Here is a 12,363-nt window from a genome sequence, read left to right as displayed (position 1 = left end):
GTTAGATGATGGTCGAGACAATCATATTTAATCTCTAGGGACTGTTTCGCTGTGTGCATATCCGCATATAGCTGAGCTAATGTGGGCATTATCCGTGATAAAAAAAAGTGTAAATAAGATGCACAATAATTATGCATAACACTATTTGCGCAATAACTTTTATGGAAAACTGTTCGAGCATATTTAAATTTTCAATAGGAAATTATGTTGATTTGATTGTATGGTATGAGATTAAGTAGAATGGTATGAGGTTAAGTGAAATTTAATTCTAGTTTGATAAATTTCTCAAAATTAAGTTTATATTCAAGTTGGTGCCATGACCAGTACCAACCTAAAGGTAGCATTGAGAATTTTTTTTTCAGATAAGACATAAATTTATTGTGTTTTAGATTAGACTAATCACAATTATTATGAATTGTTTCCATAATAATATCCTTTGTTTTTATAATTTTATAATATTATTTTAACCTTTAGAATTGAGACAGAATTTCAAAACCATAAATGATTATACAATCACCAGTAAGCTACCAACCAAATTTGATGTATATATATATATATTTTAAGATGTCTAGATTTCCATTTAAAATGTAATTTTCCATTCGTCAAATATTAACATAGTTTAATTTCATCATTAATCCATCCATTCCCACTAACAAATTTCATTCTCCTTCCCCTTTACAATCCCAACACATAACCTAAAATTGAATTTCCTGTTCCTCCAACAACAACAAAGTTATTAGTTCAGCTGAAGATGTGGTAGGTTTTACCATGAAACCTGGTACTGAATTATAAATTAATTTTCGAATAAATAAAAGTGGTATTGGCAATATCAAAGTCTTATTCTTTCAATTAAGGAAATTATGTCATAATATTTTGTCTTGTAATAAGGAGCGTCAAAACAAATACAAATTTATTATTATTCCAAAAACAGAACAAAAGAGAAATCGCCATCATTTTATTGAAGAAACACTAATTTTTCTTACAATATACATACGAAGTATCCTTCTTTTGAGGCTATACACGTTTTAACACGACTTTTAATATTTCACTTTTGGAGTCTGATTTTGAAAGAAAGGAACATATTTTCACACAAACGTCTAATGTATGGGAAAAAATAAGAAAATGTAAGAGAGCCTTTCTTCAAGTAAGTGTACTTGAAACGTCTCATTATCAATTGAGGCTCCTGATTTCAAATCCGAATTATGAAAATGTGTCAATTTTCTGAGACATCTTTGTACAGTGCACCATGAAAACAAACACCAATCGAGTTGGTGGAAAAACATCAAATTATTATTATTATAACAGTGAATTATAAACAGTTATCATTGTTTCATAGTACGAAAAATATTCAGATACTGAGATTCTTCAATATTTATGTACTGTAGATGAAGCAATAGCATTGTGATTAATTAATTCTCAAAAAATAGAATTTCATTGCAATCAATCTATATTGCAGTATCCGTTTGTGTTCGATTATCAGAATTTGATGAAACATAAGTTTGAAGCACAGTTATGTTGAAAGATTAAAGCCAATGAATTTGATAAGGTCTATTATTGTCACTGAAGGGAACTAATTATATGAGCTAACAAATGAGTTTATCGATTGAGTTGCAATAAAACATATTTTATCATGTCCGGTAAATACTAATTCATTTGGGAAAATTATCCTAATCAAGGAAATGGAAAGTTTTAAAATTGAATTATTTTTTTAAGAGAACCGATATTTTTCAGATGTGTGTATCTTCTAATATAAAGAATATCTATATCTTGTAATATCTTTTGAAATTCCGTTATATTTCCAGAAATTTCAGTATAATATGACGGTGAACTTTTGTAGAACTCGAAAGCTGTTTCAATACATCAAGTATTTTATTAATTCATCAATATAAGATATTTTCCCGTGAAGTTGATTCAGTGTGAAGATCATCCAATCTAAATGCAATATTGTTCAATCTTAACCCAGGAGGATACAGACTAACCTATCAGATCAAACATGGGTGGTGAAGGGACGTAGAGAGCGCATTGTAATCGAATGTGCAAGCATTGATTCAATAAACAACGCGTTTTCAAAACCTCCCCCCCCTCTACCACCCACCAGAGCACATGTAAACCTGCTTCCTGGCGTGAATGCAATTTCAGCAAATTCTCACACATTCCTCCGACACACGGACGTATGTATGCGATCAATTCATACATCCAATCTCGAATCAATGCAAACTGTCGAGATTTGTCACCGAAATGAAAACTGTGATACATCCAACAATATTTCCTCGGGATATATAAGTTACTTACAGAATTGAATACATCAAACTTAATTTTATCTATAAACTAATAGTAGTATTTTACTAAACAACAATATTATTTCTCGGGTTATCGGATGGGTACGTTAAGCTGTCGGTCCCGGCTGAAGTATGGCAGTCGTAAGGCCCATTGTAACTGTAGAAATAAAATATCTTTGGAAATTAAACGCAGGATAATGCTTGGCAACCGTGAGTACTTTGCAAATAGCAAACTGTTCAAGTCAAAACTCCTCACTAGAAATACAAAAATGAGCTATGAAATAAAAAAATACAAATCATAAGACCAGTTGTGAAGCAACTGGATGTGAATTATGGATGTGAAGCATGGACGATCCTGCAAGAAGACTGCAAAGCATTACTGGTGTTTGAGAGAAAGCTGGTGAGGAGGATCTACGGTCCAGTACATGAAAATGGTGTATGGAAAATAAGAAAGAATGCCGAAATAGAAGCCATCCTGCAAGGTAGAAATATTCTCCGGTTCGTCAAGGCAAGAAGAATAGGGTGGCTTGGACATGTTGAAAGAATGGCCGATGAACGAATGCATAAAGGAATGCTGTATAAGAAACTGGAAGCTGTAAGAAAAAGAGGGATGCCGAGGGTTCGATGGATGCAGGATGTGGAGAGAGACTTGAGAGCGATGGGAGTGAGAGGTTGGAGGCGAAAGGCAGCAGACAGAGACGCTTGGAGGCAGATTGTGGAGGAGGCCAAAGCCCACATCGGGCTGTAGCGCCAGGATAAGTAAGTAAGTAAGGCCCATTGACGGCTCAAATGATATATTCAGGCGAGGTGGAACTTCCGTCAGGAACTCCCCACCCATACGAATATATAACTAAACAATAAAATACAAAATAATTTCTGTCTAAAGAGCACTGCCTATTATCATAGAGGAAAAAAAGCATGGAAGATATTCCATGCGATTATGTTCCAAATTTCACTGTTAACTCAAGACGATAGTAATTTTTCTTGAAGCTATGTGACGCTGGCAGTCTCTCATACTGTGCAGTTCTTACACTCTCACCCTGCCAAAACAGTAATAATCGACAGTAGTTGACAGTAATCGTCTTCAGTTAACAAAAAATCATCTTGTAATTTGGAACATAAACCACCTATATAATGGGGATATCGTCTAATGCTTCCTTTTCACAGAGAACTTCACACGGAGTAGTCAGTGAGCAAAAAATTCAAAATGAGAATAATATTAAGAGACCTCTTATAACCCTAATGACCAATATTGAGATATCAAGTCCGAACTCAAGATATTATATAGAAGCCAAATACAGAAATTATTCATAGTTTGTTTGATCCAATCTATTCATTGTTAACTAATATCAATGTTTAGTAGACACAAAACACTTTTTCGTTAAAAAATCCAAAAGCGGGCTTTACAAAACGATAAATAATAAAAATACACATTGAACCGATGCACCTAGAATTCAGGTATTCTAGGAAGAAACAAAACACTTTTTCGGGAAAAAAATCCAATAGCGGGTCTTTGAAAACGATAAATAATAGAAAATACACATTGAACCGATGTACCTAGAATTCAGGTATTCTAGATACATTGCCTTCAACCTTAAAAAATACTTTTGTTTCTTCAATATAATTTCAATAGAGTACCGTTGAGTAATATTAATACTTGAAGTATACAAGATTCAAGCTGCAGAGATGAGGTTTCTGATGAGTGTGTATGGCTGCACCAGAGCTGATAGGATCAGAAATGTTGAAATACGAAGATTTCTATCTGTCACATCTTTATACGATAGAATAACACAACATAGAAGAAACTGGTGTCAACTTGAATGAACAGAATGAACGGTGAATAGAATGCCATCCGGAAGAATTCCACTGCAATCTCAATATTATAAACCCACATAAAAAGAGATATGGGAAGGCCGAGGAAAAATGTATATCAGAACAGGTATTTAAGAAGCCTAATCTTTGAAGTGAAGATGATGCTAATGATAATGATAGGGATTATGATGATAATGATAGTGATTATAAAGATGATGATGATGAAAAAAATTGAATCAAAAATACCAATGACAGCTAAGATTCGTTGACAAAGATATCAGAGCAAAAAATAAACGTACAACGAAAAGAGAAAGAAAAAATAGCTCTCAAGTTAAATGAGGAAATTTCAAATTGAGACCAAAGCCTCAAAACCTTGGTCAATGAAATTAAACCACAGTCAGATGACTGCTGACTACAAATCTTCAGAGAGAATTCCATTATTCAATCCGATTGGAAAGAAAACCGACCAACTCATTCCTTTTATATGAAAGACAGAGTTTATGAACAAAACAACAGTGGCGCTGGCACTTAATTTGAATTCCACGTTTCAGCGGTGATGTGGATTCTGTTAGTGCAAAAATTCGAATTGCTTTACAAGGTTGGCGACGAAAATATTTCGGATTTTTTCACATGACGTTTGTGGTTTCAAACGTCGGGAAAGCCAACAGAATTCATGAAAATAAACTGTCAGTTATGATACATTGTTCTTTTTAGATTCGCTCTTTCACGTCTGGACCATGAATGATACTTAGATTGAAACTTAGGTGACCACAATTTAGTAGCTTAGAAACGAAGTTCTAGAACCTTACTGGTTGGTTGTTGTGTTTAATCAGGGATAATAATCTTGTATAATACAATACATATCTGAAGGAGTATTTTTTTTCTCTACAGTTTTATTTCAGTCAACAAGTCTTGCTCAACTATTGCTCTACAACTTGCTCAACTCTTACAATTCAGATTATTGTATTAATAAGGCAATTTAAATATGCAGGGACCGACATATTATTAATCTGACGATTTTGTAGTAATTGTTATGTTGGCACCACTGTTATTGAAAAGGCGGGAGTGTTGTACATCGAAATGTCTATTCATGTCATTTTAGTAGACAGTATGACGTGGTCAAGTGAACATCGAGAGTTCGTAATTGAGTCTTCTTCTTCTTCTTCTTCTTCTTCTTCTTCTTCTTCTCTTCTTCTCTTCTTCTTCTTCGTCTTCTTCTTCTTCTTACGATCTTGTTGTGGGTAAAGAATTTTAGGAACACGTCGTCTTCTTTATAAACAAAACCAACAGGACGAAAGCGGACTGTGAGAACGCCTGAAAACATTAATGCGGTTACTCGGTCTCCACGACGTTCAGCAGCGAAACATGCTGTTGCGCTAGCCATTTCTGATCGGAGTGTACGACGAATTCCGATCTGAAATTCCATCCGTATAGGATAATGCTGGTGTAACAACCAACGATCTATATATACTAACAATATTTAAACGATTTATATATACTAACAATATTTAGTATATAGTTAGTTAGGAAAGTTAGTATATATAGATCGTTGGCAACAACTTAATGCAAATGATTGGGCACATCCCAAAGCCGCTTGTGAGACCATTCTCGAAAATGTCCAACGGGATGCCATTATTCTTTCAAGTTACGAAGCACATTTTCATTTGTCGGGATTTGTGAATAAACAAAATTACCGTTATTGGGCAGCCAATAATCCACAGAACTAAAGGAAGTCATTCAACGAGAAATTAAAGTAATTCCACAAGTGATGATTGAGTGAGCAATGGAAAATTTTAGAATTAGGTTGAGTGAGTGTGTGAAAAGTAATAGAAAATATTTGAATGACATAATATTCAAATAAAAAAAGTTTGTGAGTGATCTATATAATTCACTGTGAATTGCAAAATTTTATCTTTAATTTGATATATAACATGTTTAATATTGTACGAAACATACTTTGATTATTATCCCTCAAAAATCGTCAGGTTTTTATGCCGGACTCTGTATATCAAAGAACATCAGTTCAATGCTCCATTTGAAAGGACTAAAAATTCAAACTATTTGACCTATCTGACTTCACCTTTAAAAATATTTCATATTTGATGGATGCTTGGCAATCTCTTGCAAATTGAATAGATAACATGTAATTTTTGTTTGAGCTTACCGACTAATGCGAGGATAACAGTAAGAAGAGGCGCGGCAGGGAAGGTGATCGTTACATTGAACTCCAACATTTGCAGGAGATCCACTGAAAAAAAACAAGATACACGTTAACACAAATTGAAATATAGTAGTAAAATAAATTTTGTGCAAGATGTCATTCTGGAAAGTATATACTTATACATAATAACAGAAGACACTTTAAAGTTTGTAATATAAATTAAAACTGGAGACACGATATAAATAGATTGAAAACACTTAAAAACTTACATTAGAAATGGGGGGAAATTTTCGGAGACTGAGTCTCCTTTCTCAACCCTCGAGAAAGGAGACTCAGTCTCCGAAAATTTTCCCCCATTTCTAATGTAAGTTTTTAAGTGTTTTCAATCTATTTATATCGTGTCTCCTGTTTTAATTTATATTACAAACTTATACATAATAATAATATATTTCTTTCTCTTCAGCACACCCCACCATGAAGCCTGTTTTTGTATTTCATTAGAAATTTATTTTTGATTGTGATTTTTTGTGTTTTGATTTCTTTTATGTATATTGTGTTGATTTGAATAAAATTGAATTGAATTGAATATAATATACATATTATTGTATAAATAGTACTAATTTGAAGAGGTAACACGATACATATAGGTGAAAAACACTTAGAAACTTACATTATTTACAGAAATTTTCGGTGGCTTCGCCAACCTTTGTCAGCCGTTGTATGTTAGTCTATGGGTGACAGTATATGGGTGTCATTATGTCGTCTTGTGTTGTATCCAAAATTTCTGTAAATAATGTAAGTTTCTAAGTGTTTTTAACCTATCTGTATCGTGTTCCTGTTCAAATTAGTATTATAAAAATGTGAAGTGTTTTCTGTTATATTGTATAAATAAGTATTATAAATAGTGAAACAAACCAGTATATGGGTGTCATTATGTCGTCTTGTGTTGTATCCAAAATTTCTGTAAATAATGTAAGTTTCTAAGTGTTTTTCACCTATCTGTATCGTGTTACCTGTTCAAATTAGTATTATAAAAATGTGAAGTGTTTTCTGTTATATTGTATAAATAAGTATTATAAATAGTGAAACAAACCAGTATATGGGTGTCATTATGTCGTCTTGTGTTGTATCCAAAATTTCTGTAAATAATGTAAGTTTCTAAGTGTTTTTCGCCTATCTGTATCGTGTTACCTGTTCAAATTAGTATTATAAAAATGTGAAGTGTTTTCTGTTATATTGTATAAATAAGTATTATAAATAGTGAAACAAACCAGTATATGGGTGTCATTATGTCGTCTTGTGTTGTATCCGAAATTTCTGTAAATAATGTAAGTTTCTAAGTGTTTTTAACCTATCTGTATCGTGTTACCTGTTCAAATTAGTATTATAAAAATGTGAAGTGTTTTCTGTTATATTGTATAAATAAGTATTATAAATAGTGAAACAAACCAGTATATGGGTGTCATTATGTCGTCTTGTGTTGTATCCGAAATTTCTGTAAATAATGTAAGTTTCTAAGTGTTTTTAACCTATCTGTATCGTGTTACCTGTTCAAATTAGTATTATAAAAATGTGAAGTGTTTTCTGTTATATTGTATAAATAAGTATTATAAATAGTGAAACAAACCAGTATATGGGTGTCATTATGTCGTCTTGTGTTGTATCCGAAATTTCTGTAAATAATGTAAGTTTCTAAGTGTTTTTAACCTATCTGTATCGTGTTACCTGTTCAAATTAGTATTATAAAAATGTGAAGTGTTTTCTGTTATATTGTATAAATAAGTATTATAAATAGTGAAACAAACCAGTATATGGGTGTCATTATGTCGTCTTGTGTTGTATCCGAAATTTCTGTAAATAATGTAGTTTCTAAGTGTTTTTAACCTATCTGTATCGTGTTACCTGTTCAAATTAGTATTATAAAAATGTGAAGTGTTTTCTGTTATATTGTATAAATAAGTATTATAAATAGTGAAACAAACCAGTATATGGGTGTCATTATGTCGTCTTGTGTTGTATCCAAAATTTCTGTAAATAATGTAAGTTTCTAAGTGTTTTTCATCTATCTGTATCGTGTTACCTGTTCAAATTAGTATTATAAAAATGTAAAGTTTTTTCTGTTATATTGTATAAATAAGTATTATAAATAGTGGAACGAACCAAATTAAATTACATCATCAGTGGCAAACAATTTTAACAGTATGGAATTGGTTCTTTTCCAACTGATTTTCAACAGTACTTATTGAGAAAATTCAATCATTGAAAATAGTCTAAATCAAACGTCATAAGTAGCTAAGTTCAAGAACCACTTAAACGCTAAAAACAACATGAAACAATCACACAAATCAATTACTATCATGTACTAAGCACTACATGAACAATAATAAGAAATTTCTCTAGTATAATGTGTCTTCACCTAAAGGTAAAACGGGGCCTGGTCACAAACTCTTATAGAGGCATCACTATTGAGAACGGTCAATATTATACAGCATCAGTGGTAGGAGGCTTTTATACAAGCCTCATACCTTCTTATATCCCTCATACCTGCACACCCTTCTATAATATTTCTGAAGGCAGAGAGGAAAAACAGAAATTTGTATTAAAAAATACAAGTCATCTTATCAGCATGTGTACATCATCCGCAATAGAAAGAAAACATTTCAAAGAATATTCTTAATACATGTGTTCTTTGGTCCGCTGTGTGTTTTGGTTGTCAGGTGTTCTTTGCAGAGACATGAAATACAAAGAATCGAACAAAACAAAGATCAACTAAGGCGATTATTCCGCGATACACTGACAGAGAAATGAAGACGATATTTCATTTATTTGACGAGCCGAATTGAGAGGCGAGAAGGGAGAGGGGATCAGAGAAGGGAAGAGCACAAAGGAAAGTTATAGAAACGTCTGTAGTAGAGATATTCTGAGCGGTGGAGATTTCCCAGCTACCTAACAATGCACTTACCGTATGCGAGGCCCGTTAAGCGTCTAAGCCTATAAAGCATGACCCCGTCGCTACGCGCCCCCAAATGGAGCAGTTCATAACATTATATTATAAAGGGTAGCAAAGAAATCTGCCAGATCCCACACACAACATCTTCTGGTCGGTCGCCGGGTGAATATCGGATCACACTTCTTAGAACCACCATTGTTAAGGATACATTCGAACATGAGCTTGGAATTTAAATATCAGTCTCTGAGTTACAAAATAAACGGTAATATTATAGGTTTTTGTTATAGTTCTTAAAACCTTGATTGTTAAGGCACATTCGAACATGGGTTTGAAATTTAAATATCAGTCTCTGAGTTACAGAATAAACGGGCATATAGGTGTTTTTATAGTTGTTCTTAAAACCGTCATCGTTAAAGCGACATTCGAAAATAGGGTTGGAATTTAAATATCAATCTCTAAGTAACAAAATAAACGGGAATATTATAGGTTTTTGTTACTTGACGGTTTGACAGTTTGACAGTTACGGTTTTGACAGTTCTTAAAACCGTCATTGTTAAGGCACATTCGAACATGGGTTTGAAATTTCAATATTAATCTCAGAGTTACAGAATAAACAGGCATAAAGGTGTTTATTATAGATGTTCTTAAAACCGTTATTGTTAAGGCACATTCGAAAATAGGGTTGGAATTTGAATATCAATCTCTAAGTTACAGAATAAACAGGCATATTATAGGTTTTTGTTATAGTTCTTAAAATCGTCATTGTTAAGGCACATTGGAACATGGGTTTGAAATTTCAATATGAATATCAGAGTTACAGAATAGACAGGAATAAAAGGTGTTTATTATAGTTGTTCTTAAAACCGTTATTGTTAAGGCACATTCGAAAATGGGGTTGGAATTTAAATATCAATCTCTGAGTAACAAAATAAACGGAAATACTATATGTTTTTGTTACAGTTCTTAAAACCACCTTGTTAAGGCTGAATTTGAACATGGTTTTTAATCTCTAAGTTACAGAATAAATGTTTTTGTTATAGTTGTTCTTAAAACCGTCATTGTTAAGGCAACATTCGAAAATGTGGTTGGAATTTAAATATCAATCTCTAAGTTAAATAAACATGCATATTGGTTTATGTTTTCAAAGAGAGATTTCTGAAGAGGAAATGTGGTTACAAATTAGTTCAATGATCAAGGGCAGCTTCCAATATGAGTTAGAATTTTATTGTCAAGAGAGTTGCAATAGTGAATAATTTGAGGTGAATACTACGAAGCTACGAGTTGGGGGACTATTTTACATCAATTTATCAATAGTTCATGAATTTTCATCATTTTATTAAACTTTATTCACAGCAATACACACTCCTTGTTAGAAAAACGGAAAGACGCAAGACATGACACAAATCTTGAATTTTGAGAATAGCGATAGTGAATAATCTTTGAGGTGAATACTAAGAAGCTAAAGGTTTTGAGGGACTAATTGAACATCGATTTATGAATAGTTTATAAATTAACATAATTTTGTTATGCTTCAACCAGAACCATACAAACTCTGTTAAGAGAAGCAGCAGACGCAAGACTCTTGACATTATACAAGTCTTGGATTTCGAGAGTAGCTATTGTGAATTAATATTGTTTCTGATTATATTCATAATTTTGAAGATAATACACGTTTTGAGGGGGACTATTTTACACTAATTTATGAATGTTTTGTAGATTTCATTACCTATGCTTCATCCACAGCAATACTACAACTTGGAATTTGTAAGAGAAACTGCAAGACGCAAGACATGATACAAGTCTTTTGAATCTTGAGAGTAGATATTGTGAAGAATCTTTGAGCTGAATACTAAGAAGCTACAAGTTTTGAGGAGGACTCTTTACACTAATTTATAAATTAACATCATTTCATTATGCATTATCTAGCTTTATCTAGCACTACTAAGAAAAACACAGGCAAGACGCAAGACATTATACAAATGTGGGAGTTTGAGTGCCGAGATTCGGGCAAGCGAGTTGCCAGGTTGTTTAGCACAGGTGCAAATGCCAGCAGCCGCAGTCGGCCACAGAATCCCCGGGAGCCATGAATATTTCATGATGGACAGTTACTGCCTTCACAGCAGCCCAACACACCACACAATTATTCGCTCAACCCGACCATTGTCTTATTTTCCTTCTTTTTCTTATGTGAGGCACTTCTTCTCATTCCCTATTCCCGCCTCCATCTCACCAACCAAACTCTTCTCACAGCATCTACTCTTGGAAGGTTTGGAGCGCTTTCACACAGTCGCTCGTTTTTATTAGATATCATAATATAATATATCGAACGTTTCTGCCAGCAGGACTTCCCATATTCCTAGATTTTTGCTGCGATATCTTTTTTGAGCCATTTTTTTATTCGTAATTGGTTAGGTAGTCTTTAACGTTCTATTGATTTAAAAGAGATAAGAGACTATACGTTTGAATTGATTACTTTTGAATTTACTTAATACGTTCTATCATAGAGAAACGATAGCATAAGTAGATATCCCATGGTATAGGGCGTTTATGTCGCAACTTTTGCTGTTATCCCAAGCCGATAGTTCACGTAGTTCTTTCCTATGCAGCTGTGTGACGCTGGTAGTCTCTCAAATTGAGCCGTTCGTACACTATCACCCCAACAAAACAGTAAAAATTGACAATAGTCGACAGTAATCGGCTTGAGATAACAGTAAAAGTTGCGACATAAATTCCCTATACCATGGGATATCTACTTACGCTATTGTTTATCTATGGTTCTATTGATTCAAAAGAGACAGAGATTGGAATTATAACTAGAATGGAATAATTATTTGTATATCTAGAGTGAAAATACAGCTTTTTACGTTCTATACGTTTTAATTGATTACTTTTGAATTTACTCAATACGTCCTATTGATTCAAAAGAGACAGAGATTGGAATTATAACTAGAATGGAATAATTATTTGTATATCTAGAGTGAAAATACAGCTTTTTACACAGTGAAAAAACAGCTACCCCTGAGGGGATAGTTTGATGCCCGAGGTGAAGCCGAGGAGTAAAGTAAGTATTTTAGTCAGTAGATGGAGGAAAATACATTCAAAACCACTTTAGTTTACTATAGTTTCATTTAGTTTAGTTGTTTATATTTTTCTTTTCCTTT

General features: G+C 33.1%; 1 protein-coding gene across 1 annotated transcript in view; it reads right to left on the bottom strand.

Annotated features, from left to right (window-relative positions):
• LOC111059388 (membralin) overlaps positions 1–12,363 on the bottom strand; it is a 176,951-nt gene that overhangs the window by 74,761 nt on the left and 89,827 nt on the right. The window contains exon 11 of the mRNA XM_039421875.1: positions 6,256–6,339. Within this exon, the coding sequence (XP_039277809.1) occupies positions 6,256–6,339 (84 nt within the window). The remainder of the gene's footprint in view (positions 1–6,255; positions 6,340–12,363) is intronic.

This window comes from Nilaparvata lugens, chromosome 2 (assembly GCF_014356525.2).
Source record: "Nilaparvata lugens isolate BPH chromosome 2, ASM1435652v1, whole genome shotgun sequence".
Classification (NCBI taxonomy): Eukaryota; Metazoa; Arthropoda; class Insecta; order Hemiptera; family Delphacidae; genus Nilaparvata; species Nilaparvata lugens.
The sequence above is the reverse complement of the archived record's forward strand: the minus strand, read 5'-3'. Positions and strand labels throughout refer to the sequence as shown.